Below are 21,035 nucleotides of genomic sequence, written 5' to 3'. Positions count from 1 at the left end.
ACGATGTTGGAGAAAATAGAAAAAGATAAATACAGTGTTAACAGGATGGTGGTGGTATTGTAGATCAGGAAGTATGGATGGTATTTTTTTTTGTTTTAAGTTTCCTAGAAGTCATTGCTCATATAAATACTTTGTGGTAAATACAGGTATTTTACTTCAAGCCTACACCAGATTCCCTTTAAAAATGTAAAAATCTTGGTTTTAAGGCTTTTTGTGTGATGCATTCGGTTCTGACATCCATTTCCACAGGAATAACAGTGCTATTCAAACCCAACCCACTGTCTTTACATTGGGTTGTTATGGTGAGCTCCATGTGAGAGAATTTCCAGTGTAAAAAGCACAAATATTTTAAGGGAATTAAAGTTTGTTTGTGATGGACGTCTCGTTCCATGTGGCTGGAACAAAGGGAGGCAGTTTTTATTACCAGCTTTATAGGTAACATTGAAATTTCAACAGGAAGTTTTCTGTAATATGTGTGGGGCTTTAAAAATTCAATAAAGGTGATGTATAGTGGGGATTTACTATGCTGAAAGGGAAATGAAGCTTGATGTTCACACTTTTTGCCTTGGTAGAGGTAAATGTTAACATTACAACCTTGTTCATATTACAGTAATGAGTGGTACAGTTGCTTTAGATATGCTGTGTAGTGAATCACAGTAACAGATCTCTTAGAACCTAATATTACTAATGTAAAGCCATCATTCAGAACATCTTAATATTATGAAGAGAAAGAAAATTGTTGATAAAATTCAGTGTACATGCACACAATGCAGCCATAATGATATCAGATCCAGATGCAAATTTAATTTTTATTAATTTGTGCTGTAGTTTCATACTCTGAGGTTTTTACCTGAGCCACTTCCTGGGGGGGGGGGGGAAGCTATGCAACAAAACCTGTAAAGTTATGTAACTGATTGTTGAATCACATTACACACCAAGCGCCATTCACCTCTTCACTCCAAGGACATACAGTACATCCTCACCAGAAACCACCTGAACACCTGGGTGCAATGAATTTGACATTAAGCAGAACATAGCTTGTCCTCTCAGAATGGTTGGTGTGCTTGGTTATGGCACGATGCCTTTTTAAGCCATACATTGGTACTGTATTTGATACACTGGTGTATGGTGCAGTAACTATTACTGGTAGAGATACACATTAGGAGCTGTTGGTCAGTTTCAAAATGCATGGTGCTTACAGCATTCAGAAACTTTTTGGTGACACTGTAGTTTGTATTGTATTTTGTCAGATGCCAGAGGATTTTTTTCAGCTGTGGGAGAGGGTCCTTTGGATGAAGGGGTTGACGAGAGATCCGTACCCACCACAATCCATACCCCTTCTCAGACCCTACTTCAGTCTACTACCCCTGCCACCTTTCATCTAAGCCCCACACCCCCCATCTCCTCCACCCTCACCTGGCCCACCATTGCCCCCTTCCCCATACTCCTGCGTGCTACAGATTCCCCGGTCCAGCACAAACTTGTGTGCTTCAAGGTCAAGACAGTGTCGGCAATTGCACATCAGTCCTTTGGACAAGTTACAAAATTGTAGGGCATATGAACTGGCCTTAAGATCCATTATAACTTCATGGGTTGAAGCTGTTATGGGAATTGTGATACAAAGAATGACAAATTGCATCGAGAAAAACTGTTTTGGATACATTGCCTTGTACTGAATGAGAACTTAACTAGATAGCAACATACAGATTTTACATTTCTCTTTGCTGTACTGTTTTGCACTCATGTCACATTCAGCATATTCAAAAACGTTTTTGTATTACAGGAGGGCAAGAATGAGGAGAAGGAGTTGGACTTGGACGAGTTACTGGATGTTGACGGTGAACTAAAACGCAAGAAATATTTATGGGACTCTCTGGCTGACTGCAAGCAGGGAAAAGATAAAGTTGAGGTATGAAAAATTTAGTTTAATATTAATTTGACATGTTCTGTACTAACTTTTTTCATAAGTCTTAGTGTGGTAGAACTGTACATATATGTGAAGAGGCTGAGCAATAGGAAGGTAGCAAGTCTTGATGAGGGATATGCAAAGATGATAACATGGAGTACAGTAGAGAGTAGTGTTTGTCAGATAGCTGAAACACTGAGATTAGTGGAGGAATGCCATTGGAGTGGAAGATATATCTGCTGAGTGTCGCTGAAAAGTATAGGGGAGAAAAAGGAAGGGTAAAGATATATCAGAATAACTGATGAGCAACCAAGAGAATATTTTAGGAGTGGTAGCATATGTATGGAACAAATATGCCATGGATGGTAGAAGAGAGAGCATATTTATGACATAGGTTTAGAAATAAAAATTGGGCCTGTCAGGGTGAATATATGGAGTATTATGGAAGGAAGTGAATGGAAAACTGTTTGATACTGGAAAGAGTCTATATGTTGGTACTGAGGCATGTGTAAAAGTATGTAGACATATGAGTAATTCAGTACACTATCATTGTTGGAGTGAGACATTAGAGTGTGATGTCTTCCATGCTGTTAAATATATGGTTACATATGGATGGTGTTTGGGGCAGAATTAAACTGTGTTGTGGAAAGAAGGATGAGCATGGTACTTAATCATGAAGGGTGGAGTATCTCAGGCCTGATGTATACATATGATGCTGTGATGGTTGTGAGTCATATTAATACTGTAGTAGCTACAGTACAACTCTAGGCTCATCTGAAATGTGAACCTTGTGTACTGCATATTGAAATTGCCTTCCTTCTGTAGTGTATCATCCTTCTTTTTTGGGATTGGGAGAGAGCTGAGGGACATTCGTATAACCAGGCATTTGAGCTAACCAGGTATTTTGGTGCCACCGTATGAAAGATTAAAGCATCCCTCTCCAGCACAGTGATGCTTGCTATTAATAAACATTCCCTTGGCAGACTGGTTCAGAAATTTATTAAATGTTTGTGAGTATCATGGTTTGAAAGTACAGTACTGTAAATATAGGTAAGAAGGTTTTGGGGAGAGAGTATAACTCTCTGAGTGATGATCTGGTGAATGGAGAAACACCAAAATTAATGGAGTTAAATATCTCAGTGCAGATTCCATTAATTAAAAAAAAAAAGGTAATTATGCAATGGAAGTCGAAATTAGAGTGGCTCTGGAAAGAGAAATGGCCTGTGCTGTGAAAGCCCTGATATGAAACTGAGGTGTAAGTGTGGAGGTTGTAAGAAGTGCATGGTTTGTTTATTTCATTTTGAAAGGCTTTGTACAGTACATGCATGCATGTGTCAGCCTTAGTTACCTGATGGTGGCTTTTCATGTTGCACAAAATCTTACATTATGTCTGTTCAGTCCCTTAACCTGAGATCATTTTATAGAACCTCATTCCAAATCATCTTAGATCTACCGCCTAAATGGTACCCTCCTCACTCATACTTTTAGGTCTTTTCATTCATTTTTCATCTTCCAGTCTCTCCATGTGTTCACATCACCTTAAACTCTCCCTATGCATCACATTATCAGTGCCCGCGGTTTCCAGCTAATCCATCAGTTGCTAATTCATAATTCTGACATTTTCATTTCTGTCATTCAGGGAAACATTTCTCTTCATCTGACCATCTACTGTTCATCTCTGTATGCTGAGTCTTACACACATCCTCCCCATTTGCTGCTCATTCCACTGTCATAAAGCATTGCACAGTGACACATGCAACATACAATTTTCCCTTGATGGAAAGGGAAATTTTCACATTAATATTGAATGGAAGTGAGACTTTGGTATAGCATGAGTTTGAAAAGTCAAGAGAAAAAGTAGTGGAACTTACTGTTGATGAATATGTGTGGTGTGTATAGAGTGGATAGGATATGAAATAGAGAGATTCATGAAAGATAACGAGTAAGGAATTTTGTAGATGTTATGGTAGAAAAGAGTGTGCATAGTCAGTAGGGTCATATGAAGATAACTGTTATAGGTTAGATGATGATTTGGGTGTAGTGTGAGTGTGAAGATGGGAAAAGGTGTGATAGACCAAGAAGATAGATGGATATGGTAAATAATTATGTGAGATAGCAATTTATGGAAGTTGATCACGCTAAGAAATTGACAAGGGATGGAGTTGGTTTGATGATGTACCATGCAGTACTGTACAGTATGCATGTAGGTGCAAATTACGAGGGCTTGGCACCCCTTCTTTCAAACGCAACAGAATAATTCTGTTTGGTAGGTACAGGGTATTGTGTTCACATAGCATGCTAGTGATAGTTCTTCCACTTTTGCACTTTCTTATTCTTTGTTTCTGTATCCTGTCTCACCTCATTTTTAAGAAAATAATTTGCAGGATGGTGATGATTATAATCTTACTCAGGAATTAGATTATGGTCTCCATTCCCAAAGGCCCAAGCAGTCCTTGTATGCAACAGCTTCATATGGTACCAAACATTTTCATGTCTCTGCTTGGTAATAATACCAGACCAGCACTACTGATATATTATAGGGCTGTTTCATGTGGGGTTGTTGTGATAGTTTTAAAGGGGGCATTTGTATGGCCTGTCAGTGGTCCAGTGGAAGGTTGTCAAATAAAAGTCAAATTCTAACAATTTTCCCTACCTCAGCCAGAGATAAATTTTGTAATCTTATGATCAGCAGTCCACTCCTTTACCACCTAACCATTGCTTCTCCTAATATCCATAGCTCAGAGATGTAATGTAGAGTTTGGTTAAAAAATAAACAATAGCCACATCCACTGAAAAATAGTTTAAATGACAGTAATAAATAATAGTTTAAATGACAGTGTGTAGGAAGAGGAATCTGAAAGTTAATGTAAACGAGAGTAAAGTTATGGTGTTTGAGAGGAATGAAGTCACAGAATGTACAGTGAGGTTGGATGGTGAGGATATGGAGAATTGTGAGTGCATTCAAGTACTTGGGTAGTGTGATGAGTAAGGATGGAACTTTGGTGGATGAAGTGTGTGAAAGGGTACAGCAGGGAAGGAAGGTTGTTGATTCACTGAAAGCAGTGATGAGAAATAGGCAGGTGAGTATGGAAGTTAAGAAGTCATTGCATGATAATATTGTGATCCCTACCCTGACATATGGAAGCGAGGCGTGGACCTTGCAAGAGGGGAACAAGTCAAGAGTGAGAGCAGTGGAAATGAGTTACTTGAGAGGAGCATGTGGAGTGACATGGAGGGACAGGTTGACGAATGAAGTGAAGGAACGTTGTGGGGTGGATGTGGATGTGGTTGAGAAGATTAGGAGAAATACACTGAGGTGGTTTGGACATGTAGAGAGAATGATGAATGAAAGACTGACTAAGAGGGTGTATGTAGGTGAGGTGGAGGGAGGGAGAGGGAGGGGTAGACCGAGGATGAGGTGGAGGGATGGAGTTGAGAGGTATATGAGGGAGAGGGGAGTGAACTGGGGGGAGGGTAGTCAAATGGTGGGTGACAGAGCAACTTGGAGGCATTTTCTCTGTGGCAACCCTTTACAGGATTAGGGTGTCGGGCTATAGATAGATAGAATAATCTTCATCATCCTAACCCAGCTTACAGTAACATGGATTATTGTAATGTGGCCAATAGACAGTTTGCATACCCATTATTCATCTATTTGTCTCAGCTGTTTGTCTTCTGCTATCTAGTAGATAATCAAGATGGATCATACAGCTGTTAGCATTAACCAAAACAGATGGTATGCATTGTGAAGAACTTTGTGATAAGTCAGACTTTTTAGCAGTGAGTAACATAGGATATACAGGCTTATGCAGTTACTAGGCAGAAGTATATGCCCTTGGAACATGCAAGCACAAGATTTTTTAAGTAGCCACTTGTAGTTCAAAATACTGATACATAAAAGCTTAGATATAATATGCAGTGTAGGTCATAAAAGGGGAAAACTGATGAATTAGTATTTGATGAGCTTGTCTTAATGTTAGTGTGCTCTTACGTAAGTAGTCACAGTGGTAGGCAGGTAAAAAATAACGAAGAGACCAAGAAACTTTTATGGAAATCTATAAATTTGCTTTTCATGTGTAGGAGTCCTTAGGAAAATGGAATTTATTACATACAGGAGGATAGGTATCTGATTTTAAAGTACATTGTTGTACTTTGACACCCTTAACATATTTAACAGAAACGTTAAGCATTCATTGAGTTACTGACATATATAGAATCAGCCTATTGAATTTGAAATAAATTATAGCACTGAATGTGGTGTGTAAAGTAACTGATAATTTTATGCCATCTTATTGGAACTGTGACTCTCATAGCATAAGCAGGAACAATACAGAATACTGTAGTACTATATTCATACTGACTGTAGTGAATTGTGATGGGATTACATGGGATAACACTTGAAGATTGTATTCTTATTTGTGTAAGATAATGTCAAGGAGAGGGAAGCTCCCATGTGTAGACAAGTATGACATCTAAGAGATATGTTGTGGCAGCTACCAAATTTTGCAAAGGCTGAGTGAACTTTTTTGAATTGTGGAGCTAAAATTAGCCAGACACAAGTAATCCTTAGGTAACATGTAAAGATTTTATTATGGATACCACTAGATGATTTACTACAGCTAAGGGAAACCCTCTCTTACCGAAAGGGTAGGAGGATTGAATGTCCTTTTCTGCAGAGGTATACTCCAGTAGGATCTACAGGTCATCATAAATTTTGATTGCTGGTAGTTCATTTCAGCGCTGTACTATGGATCATGTTGTGAGAGAATGAAGTAATACTGCACCTGTTTCATTTCTGTGTGCAGTATGTAAGACAGTATCTGTGTAAGAGGACAGAATCAGTTTTGTTATTGTTGTTGTAAACAGATACTTGTGTCAGAACTATAGGTTATCTGAGACTTTAATGACTGGTGAGTCTTCTTAAAGGTGTACAAATGTTGGGTGAGAATTAAGTAATACTGTGCATGCTCAATATACACGTGTAATATGTAAAAGGCAGCATCTGTTTTGTGATTTTGTTTGGAGATGTTGAGGGGATGGACCAGGAAAGTTGGGTTAGGAGGTGTAGAAGCATAGAGGTACTGGGCTGCCAATGGAGAGATAGAGTGAACTGATGAAGGCATGGAACAAGGTAGTGTGTGCTGACCTCAGAGCTAAAAGTATCAAAAGAAAGCTGGCACAGAACAGAGCAAGGTAGTGGAGATCCATGAAACGCAGAAAACAGACATAAAACTGAAATTGATGATGAATACCAATTCATCAACTAATGTATTGCCATGTTTTTATTTCAGAAATTCATCGATGAATTATTGGAGCGAGCAACAACCCTGTAAAGTACTAGGATCATAACTTGTGTGTGTCTGTGTGTCTGTGGCTCCACCAACATCCTTGGTCTGAGAATACAAAAAAAAAGGTCTGGTTTGTTACTGAAAGTGTGGTTGTAAGCCCCAAACAATGGATATCTGGTAAGCGTAACTTGATGGTGCACTGATGTCAACCATGCCAGTTTGGGAAGACGTGGTATGAAGACATCTGCTGCTGTGGATTTTAGTGTGAAGAATGATTTTTTTTTTTTTTTCCTTTTTTAAAAAAGGTTGTCAGTAAGGAAATGGAAGTGAAGCAAGCAGCACCATGCTTTAACTGAAGCCCAAGGAAGGAGTGGGAGCTGTTTAGATCTCTGAAGTTCTGGAGTGAAGATGGAGTTGAATTTTCTTAGATCTCGAGTCCTGGTGTGAAAAAGGATTGAAATTTTCATAGTCATGACAGCTGGAAGTGGCTTGTAGCGCTTGTTGTGTGCAGATGTTTCATATCTTAGGTACAATTGTGTGTTGCTCATCAATGACGTATTTGTTTTGGCATCAGATTCGTATTCCATGAGCCATCAAAGAAAGCATACCAGTGTATGACTTTTCTATTTTCCCCTACTTTGTAAAACTGTTGGTTAATTATACTCTGGCCTGTCCATATGTAGAAACCTCATCAAAATGTTAGCATAGGGAAGATGGTTTAGGCTGATAATACAATTTAGATTATGTAGCTAGTCTATGGCATTAGCTGAACCTATCTTTGTTTACTAATCTTTATTATAATATAAAGCTGCATCACTCACAGTTTGTGAGAGATTTGGAATAATTAATGAAAGTTATAATCAAGCTAATACAGTAGTGTATGAGGGAAGTGCTTAACTTGAGGATGCACTTAACCAAGCTACTCAGCCTGGTATAGTTTATAGATAAGTTTGTGATGCTGACAGTACAGAGACGTTTGAATGCACTAACAGCTAAACACAGTATTTGGCAGGTGACAAAATCATCCCCCTCCCCACCCTGCTTTTAATTATGCGTATAGTTCAAGCACTTCCCTTAACTGGTGCTTCTTTTGTAACAGGAACATTTTGTCCCTATTGGAAGTTAGTACAAGTACCTTTATCACTCATACTTTTATTTAACTTTTAGTTTGGAGTGGTATTGTCTTCCTTAGTTTAAGATTGCATTTACAAATTTCTGTAAATTTGGTTATCATTCGTAGATTCTGGCCTCCTATGCTATTATATATAATGCAGCCAACAGCTACCTTACAGGAACTATAGAGTACATGTGTGGATTTTTGTGACTTTTATACAGTTATTTAATATTTTTGTTATGTTACTCTATGATATTTTCCTCAGGCCTGTACAGTTATTCATATAATAGCTGCCGGCACAATCTTAGTGAAGTTGCTAATAGGACTCAGTAAACAAAACATGCATAGCACTCCCCCTCCCCACCTTGCCCTGTCTTCATTAAACATATAGCTTTACATATGGTATTAAAAAGTTAATGGCACAAATGACATCAGGTTTTCTTGCCTGCTGCATGGTAAGAAATGGAATAGAGCAGCTTAAAGTACATTACTAGATATTTAGAAGAAAGATAGCTATACTAGCTAACACTCCCATTTTTTCATTACCGATATTGTATAAGAATAGCAGTGAGTAAACTGATAAATGGTGTGTGATCAAAATTGCTGGACATTGTCCTGAGATGTAACATTGGAAGTGATGATATCAAAATATTATATTGAGGCTAGTTAGTGATTCGTTTTTTTTTTTTTTTTTTTTTTTTTTTTTTTTAAATACAGTACATACAATATATACATGTAAAATTAATGAAAAGCAGCTTTATTGAGAGAAACAGAAATGAGGGAGGAGACAGACAAGCCCTCACTACACCACAGGTTCCAGTAGGAGAAGATTCACTTTTAAGTTTAGGGAAAGCAGAATGTTTAATGTCTTTTTGTAAAGACAAAGTACAGTACAGTACATAGCTTTATTGTATATCAGGCTAGATTTAAAGTGTTTCCTTATGTTGTAATGTGGAAAAACCTGTTGTTGTAAAACAAACAAATCTTATATAGCTTAAGGACCTCATATATGAGTTGCTGCTATGCATGAAAACTCATGCAGTCGTCAGTGCACTTTTTCATAATATTTTAATGTAAACTGAATTACAGCATTCTGTCTTAGAAGACTTAACTGTTTTATAAAGAATTTATTTATTTAATTTTTTTTAGATATTGGGTAGACATAAAACAGCCTGTGGAAAATTTTAAAATTATTTAATTGACAATAACTGCTTGAAAATCTGACAATAGAACAGAGCTGACCTCTTCCAGCAGAAGTCAGCACTGCAAATAAGAAGCACAAGTTTCTTTACTCATATCCTGATATGGTACAGTATGTAACTGAAAACATTATCCCATGCTTGAACAGTGTTGCTATGAAGTATGGGTTACTGACCCACTGTTTGAGAGAGACAATAAAGCTAAATAAACTTCTGCTATTTTTTTCTAAGGAAATATTTATACCCTTTCCAAACACTTATCACAGTTGGCCAATTTTCTGTTATAATAGTTTAGGTCAAAGTGAAAAATGGAAGCACATACAGTAGAAGTACAGGGTATATTCATACACAGAAATTACGCCATGCTTTCTCTTAAGGAATTCCCATATTGAGGTTGTCTGTGGTACAGCTACTTTAATGTGTTGTATGAGCTGCAAATGTAAGTGCCAGAACTTTCTGATTACTTGTCAGTAGTTGGCAGAAACTGTTTGGGAAAAAATATATATACTGTATATAAAATGTTAACAAGGTTTGTGGTAGGTGGGGGCGCTCACCATCCACTCACTCGGTGCAGTGCTGCTTTGGGTGTCTGCCCTTTTCCCTCTCCCTTCCTTCCTCCTCTCTCTTTCTTTCCTTCATTCTTTCCCCTTCTTTCTGCCTACAGGTGACTTTACACTCCCTCTTCTGTCTTTCTTTCCTTCATTCTTTCCTCTTCCTTCTGCCTATGGGTGACTCTACATTGAGTGACAAGCCAAATGGTTTCCTGTACACCAGGAAACCATTTACTACGCTGGGTGGTAACCATATAACCAAATAATGGCGCCTGGTGGTTTAGTGTGTAATTAAGGCGCTCCAGTCGGATTGAGCTTGTGTAGGTTTATATCCAAGGAGTGGTTGGGTTTTATTGCTGACATAATGCCACTCAGGGATGAGTGAGGCTGGTCACTCTCATCTTAAATGTCAGGACCAACTTGCCTAGCTCCTGGCTCCTACGCTCCTCATGGGGCAACATAGGATTGGATGATGGATGGATGAACAAGGTTTGTAAAACTGTGCAGTTCTCTGCATGGCCTTTGACTCTAATTTTCTTGTGGCTGAATCACTCACAGTTTGTGGTGGCTTGGGGTGCCCAGCATCCACTCACTCAGTGTATGGCTACCCTAGGTTACTCTACACTGAGTGACAAGCCAAAAGATTTCCAGAAAGCCAGGAAGTCTTTTATTACACTGGATGGTAACCAGATAACCAAAATACACATGTTGTGTACACATTAACAAAATGGGTTGGTGGAGGGCTGTGTCCCACCCTGTAAAATAGCTAACTAGAAATACAACAAAGAAACCTCAGAACCAAACAGACCTACAGCTGACAACCAGGGACTGGACAAGGGAACATGACAGACATGGTGACATGAATATGAGAGGTGCAAATGATGAGGTAAAAAAGAATGTTCAGGTACTATACTTGATAATGCAAAAGTTGACATACGCAGACTGACAGATACCAATAGATGGTAAGTGTGTGAGAAAGTGTAAGTATGGATTAGGTATATATATGCGGGAGTAGATGTGGATGAGAGGGCAAAGAAAGGAGTATGTATTGCTGTTTGCAAGAGATGGGAGGAGAGTATAACAGAGCATGGATCAGTTGAATCTCAGATTGTATGGGTAAGGATAAAAGTAGGAATACAGGTGTGGCTGACTGAGTAAGTAAATGAAGGACCAATCAGCTAGAGTGAAAAGTGAGCTTTGGGCAAAAGCAGAAGTATGCATAGAAAAGTTTGAGAGGAGTGTGAGAGTGATTTTGCCTGGAAATATGAAAAGTTGGCAATATCAGTGTAGATGGGGTGGTTGGTGAGTAGAGTGTACCCTATGAAGGGGATGGGATGGGAATGTCATTCTCTGGTGGTCATTCATGCAGGGAAGGACCTGGCAATAATCAATACATTCTTTAGGCACAAAGTGATCCACAGGTACAGTGTACATTACAAGTAATAAGAAAGATGGGTGGAGAGTTGGATGACTGTGTTCTAACCTAGTTTTTCTTACCAAATTGTATCTTTACAGGAGTGAGTCAAGCTCCTGCTGTCCTGTGTATTACACCATTTTATCAAACATATCCTTAAATTTGTGAATAGTTTTGACATATGCTATTTCATTCAGTAGTGCATTCCACTGATCAGGTGCCTTATTTGGGAAACTGAATTTCTTTATGTCTTTGTCACCTCTCTTATTATGCAGTTTTTTGCAGTGTCCTGTTGCTGATGCCTCCCCATAGGTTATATACTCATTGATGTCTAGTTTCTCTTTCCCTGAGATGCATTTATATAGCATAATCATGTCTCCTCTTTTCCTTCCCTCTTGTAATGTTTGTAGGTTCAGTTTTTCTTGACATTCTTCATAGCTTAGATCCTTTAAGCATGGTACCCATCTTGTAGTGACCCTTTGTACTTTTTCAATCTTATCTATGCACTTTTTGAGATAAAGATTCCAGACCATTAATGCATATTCCAGGATTGGTATGATAAATGATGTTATTATCTTTCTCAGCATGTCTTCATTTATATTATGTGAATGCCAATCTCATATTAGCAAACAGTTTATGCATGTTTCATACCTTCTCATTTATGTTGTCAGCCAGTGATAGTCTGTTATTGATAATCACTCCTAGGTCTTCTTTTTCTGATGTGTGTAGAGTTGAACTTCCTAGCTGATAATCCAAACTTAATTACATGGCACTGGTCCACACTGAATTCCATTTGCCATCTGTTGCTCCATTCATGAAACATATTTAATTCTTCTTGTAGCTGTCTGCAAGAGTTTGTGTTTGTAATTCTCCTTTGTATTTTAGCATCATCAGCAAACATATTTAGATAGCTTCCATTTCCAATATTCCTGTCTATATCATTTCTATATACTAAAAACATAATTGGTGCCAGCACTGAACCCTGAGGTGGTTTGGCCATGTGGAGAGGATGGAGGGTGAAAGACTGACAAAGAGAGAGTATGTGAGTGAGGTGGAGGGGGGAAGAGGGAGGGGGAGGCCAAGGATGAGATGGAGGGATGGGGTGGAGAGATATATGAGAGAGGGGGGTGTGAGTTGGGAGCGGGACAGTGAAATGGCGGGGGACAGGGTGACGTGGAGGCGATTTGTTTGTGGCCACCCCGAATGGGATTGAGACGTCTGGCAATAGATAGACTGAACCCTGTGGAACTCGCTAGTCACTTCCCTCCATGATGAGTAATTTCCCGTTAGTACTTTTCTCATTTCCCTTTTTCTGAGAAAATCTTGCATCCAACAGTACAGATTACCTTGGATTCCTCCTTGATGGTACAGTTTCCATAAAAGTCTTTGGTGTGGTACTCTGTCAAATGCTTTCTTAAAATATAAATAGATACTGTCTACCCATCCTTCTCTTTTTTGTAGTGTTTCTGCAACTCAGTCATAGCAACTTACACATGATTTTCCTTTTCTAAAACCGAACTGCCTTTCTGTTATACTGTAGTATCTCTCCAGATGGTTTACCCAAATTTTTCTTATTAGCTTTTGTGGTGCCTTGCTTACAACACTGGTCAGGGATACTGGTCGCTAGTTGAGTGGATTCTGTCTATTTCCTTTCAAAAATAGGGGAACAATGTTTGCTTTCATCCAAATATCATGACTTGAGGATTCCTAGAATATTAAATATATTGATCTGCTTAACTTTTCTGCACATTCATGTAACACCCGACCTGGAATTTCGTCAGGACCATGGTTTTCCTTTGTCTAATTTACTCAATTCTTCCCGTACCTCTTGTTCCAATATTTGTATGTCTGGTAATATGTGTGAGCATTCATGTGTGTATGCTGCCTTCATGGACTTGGAGAAAGCATATGACAGAATAGATAGGCAAGGTATGTGGAAGGTATTAAGAATATATGGAGTGGAGGGGAAATTGTTGAGTGCTGTGAAGAGTATGTACGAGGGAGCTAGGGTTACGGTGCGAGTGGATGGTGAGCTGAGTGAGTTCTTTGATCTCAATGTGGGACTGAAACAGGGTTGTGTGATGTCTCCATGGCTGTTTAATATATAGATGGATGGGGTTGTAAAGGAGGTGCAGGGTAGGGCAGTGGATGTGGGGGTGGCTCTAATGAATGAGGGTGAGATTTGGAAGCTTCCGGTGTTGCTGTTTGCTGATGATACAGTACTGTTGAGTGAAGATGAATGGGAGTTGCAAGGTTTGGTGAATGAATTTGGGACAGTGTGTAGGAGGAGGAATCTGAAAGTTAATGTAAACAAAAGTAAAGTTATGGTGTTTGAGAGGAATGAAGTCACAGAGTGTGCAGTGAGGTTGGATGGTGAGGATATGGAGAATGTGAGTGCATTCAAGTACTTGGGTAGTGTGATGAGTAAGGATGGAAGTTTGGGGGATGAAGTGCGTGAAAGGGTACAGCAGGGAAGGAAGGTTGTTGATTCACTGAAAGCAGTGATGAGAAATAGGGAGGTGAGTATGGAAGTTAAGAAGTCATTGCATGATAGTATTGTGATCCCTACCCTGACGTATGGAAGCGAGGCATGGACCTTGCAAGAGGGGAACAAGTCAAGAGTGAGAGCAGTGGAAATGAGTTACTTGAGAGGAGCATGCAGAGTGACGTGGAGGGACAGGTTGACGAATGAAGAAGTGAAGGAACGCTGTGGGGTGGATGTGGATGTGGTTGAGAAGATTAGGAGCAATACGCTGAGGTGGTTTGGACATGTGAAGAGAGTGGAGAATGAAAGACTGACTAAGAAGGTGTATGTAGGTGAGGTGGAGGGAGGGAGAGGGAGAGGTAGACCAAGGATGAGGTGGAGGGATGGAGTTGAGAGGTATATGAGGGAGGGGGGGGTGAGTTGGAGGGAGGGTAGTCAAATGGTGGGTGACAGAGCGACTTGGAGGCGTTTTGTCTGCGGCCACCCTTTGCGGGATTAGGGCGTCGGGCTATAGATAGATAGATAGATTCATGTTCCATATCATCTCTCAAAATTACTGTCTCTGTAAAAACTGATTGGAAGTGTTGGTAAGAACTTTGAAGATATCTTTTTCATGGATATAGGTTATCCTCTCATCCATAATGGACTGTATTTTATATTTAACTTTGGTTTTGCTTCGATTGTTCCTGTAAAAAGGCTTTCGTTGATCACTGCTTTTATTTATAATATCTACCTCAAACTGTCTTTGAGTTTCTCTCCATGTCCTTGTATAATAATTTCTTGCCCATTTATAGCTGTTATATGCCCTTTCACTATTGTGTCTTCTATATCTGTTCCACAGCAAGTCTCTTTTCTTTTTTGATTTTTTTACATTCTGTGTCAAACCATTTCATTATCTTGATTTCTGCTTCTTTGTGCTGAGGGATATAATTTTGGACTCTTGTTTCATAAAATTCACAGATTTTTCTGTTATAACATTTATATCTTGTCCTCTAAGCTTCTTTTCCAAATTTAGTTCTATGATGTACTTGTTTAAGTCATGGTAGTCCCCTTTTTTGTAGTTTAGGCCCTTTTTGTGACTTTCATTACTGTTAACTATATCATATGCAATCCTGAAGTGTGTGTGTGTGTGTGTGGATGAGCAAATGACATGAGAGTATACAGAGGTTGGGGAAGTGGACTGTCTCATCATTACATAGTACAAGTATCAAAGACAGGCCCAAAAGTGCTTAATGAACAAAGGGTGAGAACGACAAATGGAAGCAGTTCTTACAAAGAGCAGAAATGCTGCAGGAGGATGAAAAAAAAAAAAAAACAAGAAAGAAGTGGAGTGATTGAGTAAATATGATTTGGAGCAGATGGAGGAGGTGGAAAGTCTGTGAGATATTCGCATAAGAAATCAGTGGATATGTGAGGTGGTATGTGGAGCGTAGAGGAAACATAAGGTAGTACTGTACAAGGAACACCATGGTGAAATGATGTGTAGCAAAGAAGATAGCATTTAGTGACGGGATGGGAAGTAGAGAAGTGGAGAATGTGGAGAAATGGAAAACATACATTTAGAGGAGAGAGATGAAACTGTTGTAAGAAAGAGTAAGAAAAGAGTAAATGAGGAGTCTGAAAGAAATCTAGGTGTAAAGTGGAGAAAGTGTAAGAAACTGTTTTGGAAGGAGGTCAAGATGGTAAGACAGGGTGATAAGGGAAGTAGTAGAGTTGGGGGTGGAGGGGAAGGGGTATTGATGACTCAACATCAGCTTGCCTGGGAGCCTGTGATTTACTTGTCCCTCCCTCCCTCTCTCCCTCCTTCCTTGTGTATACTGTAATCCAAGTAGCACAGTGATAATTTTTTTTTTTTTTTTAAATGTATAAAGGGTTCCAGAAATTCATAATTTTGAGTACAGTATATTAATTATACAACCTAATCGGTTTATGTACGGTTCATGACAAATGGCTCTCTGTAGTTTTGACTTTCAGGTCACTTCAGATCAAGGTCAATTCATTACAAGTTATTTCATCCTACTAACCTCAACAAACACAGTCTAACCTAACCTAACCTAATCAAACATAGCCTAACCAAACGTAGTACAGTTAAATTGCTTAATGCACGAGTTTCTACAATGCAAAATGCCTAGAGCACGGCGGGGGGGGGGGGTGAAAAAATTAAATAATCGGAAGTGCATGTGTTGGTTTTGAAAACGCGATATCTGGGCGGCAAAGTGAGCCGAATCCAGTGTCGCGCTGCAGAGCACGACCTACCTTTGTAGAATGCGCGAGGAAGTCTCAGGCCATAACGTCAGTGCGCTTTGGAACCCCTTCTCTTCAAGTCAACTAAGCCTTTCCTGCTTAGGTTTTAAGGTAAGGGGCTATTGTGTGGGTTATACTTACTGTATACCTGTGTTTAATGTCCCATATTACATTGGCAAAATGACAGACTAGGGGCCAAAGGAGTGACTTATGAGGTGGGCACCCCGCCAGTTAGAATAATTTCCCCCATAAGGTATGTTATTTGTTAAGCTCGAAACTTCTTGAGAGCGAGGTATTTACCACCCAAATTCTCGCGTATTAAGCAAATGGGCTGTTTAACTTGACAGCTTGAGAACGAATGGGCTTTGGGTCTGATTCTACATTTTATAATGCCCTTAGTATCACTATTTCCACAGAATTTGTGAGTCATAAATAAATTGCACAATTATGAAACTTACTCCCTGCCATAAAAATTTTATTTGTTAACCGGTGCTCTCATTCAGTTGTCCCACACCAGGACCCTGATTTTTTCCGTGTACAAGTGGTATGTGGTGGTGACCATCATTCACTCACTTGATGAAGGGCTGCTTACTTCTTTTTCCTTCACCTTTATCATTCTTTTTCTGTGTCTGGCCTCCTCTCTTCATAACTCTCCCACCTTTCCTGTCCGATTTTATTATTATTTCTATTTCAAGTGTCGTTCCACTGAGTGACAAGTCTAATGGCTAATGGTTTTCTGTAAGCCAGGAAACCATTTACAGTGATGGATGGTAATCATAAACCAACCCATATGTGTTCCATAAGTGTCAACAAGTGAGCTGGTGGAGGGTTAGTGCCCCTGTCTGTAAAAGACAAATGGCCACACCTGACGTGATCGTGGCATCTGGCTATAGATACTACAGATAGGTAGATAGTACCATTGTGGCACTGTTTCTTACCCAGGAAAGTTTAGGTTAGGTGTGTTGTTAGTATCAGGTTAAGCTAGTCTGTTAGATTAATATATAGTTCAGGTTGTTACGTTAGTCAATCAAATGATCATTGAGAAAATCAAAGTTAGTACCGTATAAAAGAAAATTAAACTTAGTACTATATGTATTGCAAAAAGAGTATACTGAACAGAAATCTACCACCAAACATTTTATTTTGTCAGGATGGACAGTGAGAGTAGAGGCCTTCTGCGTCTTAATACGCCATCATACAGTTCTTCGTTATGAGAGGAAAACTGACATTTGTTCGGGACAGAGGGACACAGAAAGAAGAGTGCAATAGACACTTTCCATGCCTGCAGTTCTTCCAAGTTATGACTTGAAACCCATTTGTGAGGATGCTGCTTGGGGACATTACCATTGAACCAGTTATTTGCTAGGACTCACTGTACGTAATATCACTGCTGATTTTTTTAGTTTAAACTGTAGGCTATGTGTAGAGGATGGAGAGTGAGAGACTAACTAGGAAAGTGTATTTGAGTAAGATGGAAGGGGGAAAAGGGAAGAGAGGACTGAGGATGAGAATTAAATGGAGGGATGGAGTGGAGAAATATATGAGAGTCGGGGGTATAAGCTGGGGAAGGGTTGCAAAATGGCAGGAGACAGGGCGACACGGATGGCCATCCCACATGGGTTGAAGTCAGAGGTGTCAAACTGGTGGCCCGCGGGCCACATGTAGCTCTCGATGAGGATGAGTGGCCCGCGATGACGTAAGAAAAAATGAGAATGACATCGGAAAATCTAATTTTGTCATATGGTCAAGTGAAGAAATATTACAGCACTGTTAGGAACGAGCCCGACACCCTACCATCGAGTTACCGCGCTCCCTTCAGCAACTTAACGCACAGAAGTCAATGCCACTGCAAGGGTTAGAAGGCGTACCGAATTTCTCCAAACGTTTGAATAGGCTGCGGCTCTGCCTTAATTTTTATTATACCGGTATTATCTTCATTAAACAAGTTTCCAATTTTATATTGCACATTGAAAGTTTGCATGCTTTTTAAAGTAATAATGTATTGCACAATGTGCAAATATAGTTTACTAATCTGATGGAAATCTGGAAACAAATATTTCCTGTTTTGATAAATTTGGACGAAGTGCAAAACGTCAACACGCTTGTCTAGGCTTCCAAGGACACTCGTTCCGTTTTCACTACCCTTCATCCTAAGAAGAGGAAGATATGCGTACCACAATTTTGGGTGAGTTGATGCTTGCTTTACCGGTATTATCCCATTGTTTCTACATTTATTTGAGGTCAGTGGTAATTGTAACAGAGTGAATGGAAATATAAGTTGTTAGTCACCAGTTGAAAATGATAATAGCCGGTGTTGATTGTCACAAAATTACATGTGATAACCACTTTTCATTACAAAACCTCAGCAGTAATGTTATATCTCATTTCACGATATTCATTCATTCATTCATTGCCAGACGCCATGTATCCCAGACGGGGTGGCCAAGGGCCCAGAGTTAATTGTTTTACAGGGAGGGGCACTAATCCTCCACCAACCCCACTTGACACGTAGGGATGCCAACAGCATCAGGTGTTCCCAGGCGGTCACCCATCCAAGTACTAACCAGACCCAACGTTGCTTAACTTCGCTGATCGGACGGGGAGCGGTGTACTCAACGTGGTATGGCCGTTGGCATACTCCTTTTATATACCTCCGCTGTTTTCGATAAGGTTAGACTTCGCCCTCAGACGGTCAACAGAACTAAGTGTGGCCCTTGGGAAAGATTGATTTTGACACCACTGGATTAAGGCATCTGGCTATAGATAGATAGATAATAATATTGCCTACATCAGCGAGCATTTCATTTAGACACAGCCTATATTTCTTTGTAAACTGCAGATGCTATGTGGTGGTGGTGGTACCCAGAAGAGACGAACCATATTTTGTACCTGCAGTCATCAAATATCTGACTTGGGCACCTGAAACATTAATATCCCTGGGCTGATATCGTCACAAATGCAGGTGAGTTTCATTTGGTCATTTTATAGTATCGGTCCCACAACGATTTTTTCATCCAACCTGGGTGTTTTCAATGGTCTTTGGTATGATTCGTTTGATTTTTTACCTTCATTTCTATCGGAAATCAATAGTTTCTGAGATGTGACCCATTTTCTGTCATCACAGAAAACTATTGATTTTTTTACCAAAACATAAGTCAAAATCATCAATAATCACACCAAAAACCACTGGAAACGCCCATGTTGGATGTTGTTTCAATACTGAAGCCCTGGAAAGAGGGGCAGGGTTTGAAGTAAGTAAAAGAATCCTAACCTAACCTAACCTAAAACCAACAAGGTCTAACTTATCTTACTCTGGAGATGGTTGGTCAGACTCCTCCATCTCCTCATACACTGGGTAAATCCTCCTCCGGTCTGCTGTGGTGGATAGAGACGAGCAGCCTCAATGAAGAAACGATGGAAGCGTTACTTTTCTTGTCACAACTGAAGTCTTACGTGACAGTGAGGACACCACCTGATGTGGAAGGACGCCATGCCGACGCAGAAAATCGACAGACGCCTCAGGTTCTTGGTAAAAAGCCTTGAAAATCTCCCAAGGCTTCAGCGCACACCCAGTACACGGTAGAGACATGGTGGGACTGACTTCTGAATTTGGCAGAGTGCAGGAAACTTCGTTCATTGGCAGAAGGAAATTAAATGTGATTGGTTGATGAAGAGGGAGGGATAGCTGTGATTGGCTTTCATAAGTCGCATGATTCCAACGCTGTCAAGTTGGTGTAAAACATCATCAAATGCATATTAAGTGGTTTAAAATGTATAAAAAAACCTGACAACAATGTAAGAGGGACTGTTGCTGCTGCTGCTGGTTAAACATGGCTGCACTGCGGCACGGCCCAGGCTCTTGCTGTACTGAAGGAAAAAATCAGTAAACTCGTAAACCGTTCATTTCCGAGAGCAGCAACACATCATGGTGAGTACAGCAACATGAGGTGCATAGGCAGATAGGTAGAATAAGTCGAGTTTTCAGTGGGACCAATACTAATGTAATATTTTATATAGCACTTCTCAGTGATTGAAAGTGTTAATAGAAATAATTTGAGGTGTTTTTGCTATGTGGAGAGGATGGAGAGTCAAACTGAAGTAGAATGTACTGTATGTGAGTGATGAGGAGGAAGAAATCAAGGATGATATGGAGGGATGTGGTAGAGAGATATATGAGAGAGGAGGGTGTAAGTTGAAGGGAGGGCAGCCAAGAGGCAGAGGACAGGGTGACATGGAGGCAATTTGTTTGTGGGCACTGCTTTGGGATTAAGGCATCTGACAATAGACAAAATTTTATGTGATGTAATATTTTTCTCAGTAAAGTAGAGTCAGGCTTCTGGGGCTTGAATATTGTATGAATGAGACTTACTTGGTCCAGTTAATTTGGCATGCTGTTGATAGTTCTCTACTATTTTTTTTTTTTTTTTTCTTAGTCTCTGGAGCCTACCTCACCTCATCCCTAAGTAGCAAAAGAGGTCAGAATGATGGTGGTGGTGGTGGTGGTGATATACTGTACAGTACTTTATTGTGGGACGTGGTGGTCTGGTGATTAGAATTGCCTTAGTCAGAGATTGTATGTTATGTTGGGTTGAGGTTCAAGTGTCCAGAAGGTGACTTTGCATTGAAGTGCTGCCTTTGGGTGACCTCACTGAATGACATGGTGGTAGGTGGTGTGGCTATCATCCACTCACTTGGTATAGTGCTGCCTACTTCTTCCTTGATCCTTATCACTTTTTTTCCCATATCTGCCCTCCTTTCTTCCTATTTCTCTCATTTTTCCTTTTGCTTTTTACTACTCATCAACTTCAGGTGGCTTTGAACTGAATGACAAGCC

General features: G+C 39.8%; 1 protein-coding gene and 1 non-coding gene across 3 annotated transcripts in view; one reads left to right on the top strand and one right to left on the bottom strand.

The window, feature by feature from the left end:
* LOC145399073 (protein phosphatase 1 regulatory subunit 14B) overlaps nt 1-9,006 on the top strand; it is a 273,182-nt gene extending 264,176 nt beyond the window's left edge. For both annotated transcript variants that reach the window (XM_080271826.1, XM_080271827.1), the window contains 2 exons: nt 1,784-1,909; nt 7,500-9,006. In XM_080271826.1, coding sequence (XP_080127952.1) covers nt 1,784-1,909; nt 7,500-7,550 — 177 coding nt within the window. In that variant the 3' untranslated portion in view covers nt 7,551-9,006. The remainder of the gene's footprint in view (nt 1-1,783; nt 1,910-7,499) is intronic.
* Nucleotides 9,007-18,716: 9,710 nt separating this feature from the next.
* LOC145399192 (5S ribosomal RNA) lies at nt 18,717-18,835 on the bottom strand. Its single transcript, XR_013897244.1, has one exon. It is a non-coding gene; the product is annotated as a 5S ribosomal RNA (ribosomal RNA).
* Nucleotides 18,836-21,035: the final 2,200 nt, after the last annotated feature.

This window comes from Coenobita brevimanus, chromosome 47 (genome assembly GCF_032717465.1).
Source record: "Coenobita brevimanus isolate Jiangsu-jjx chromosome 47, ASM3271746v2, whole genome shotgun sequence".
In the NCBI taxonomy this organism is placed as follows: domain Eukaryota; kingdom Metazoa; phylum Arthropoda; class Malacostraca; order Decapoda; family Coenobitidae; genus Coenobita; species Coenobita brevimanus.
Note: the sequence above shows the minus strand (reverse complement) of the source record. Positions and strands in the feature narration are given on the sequence as shown.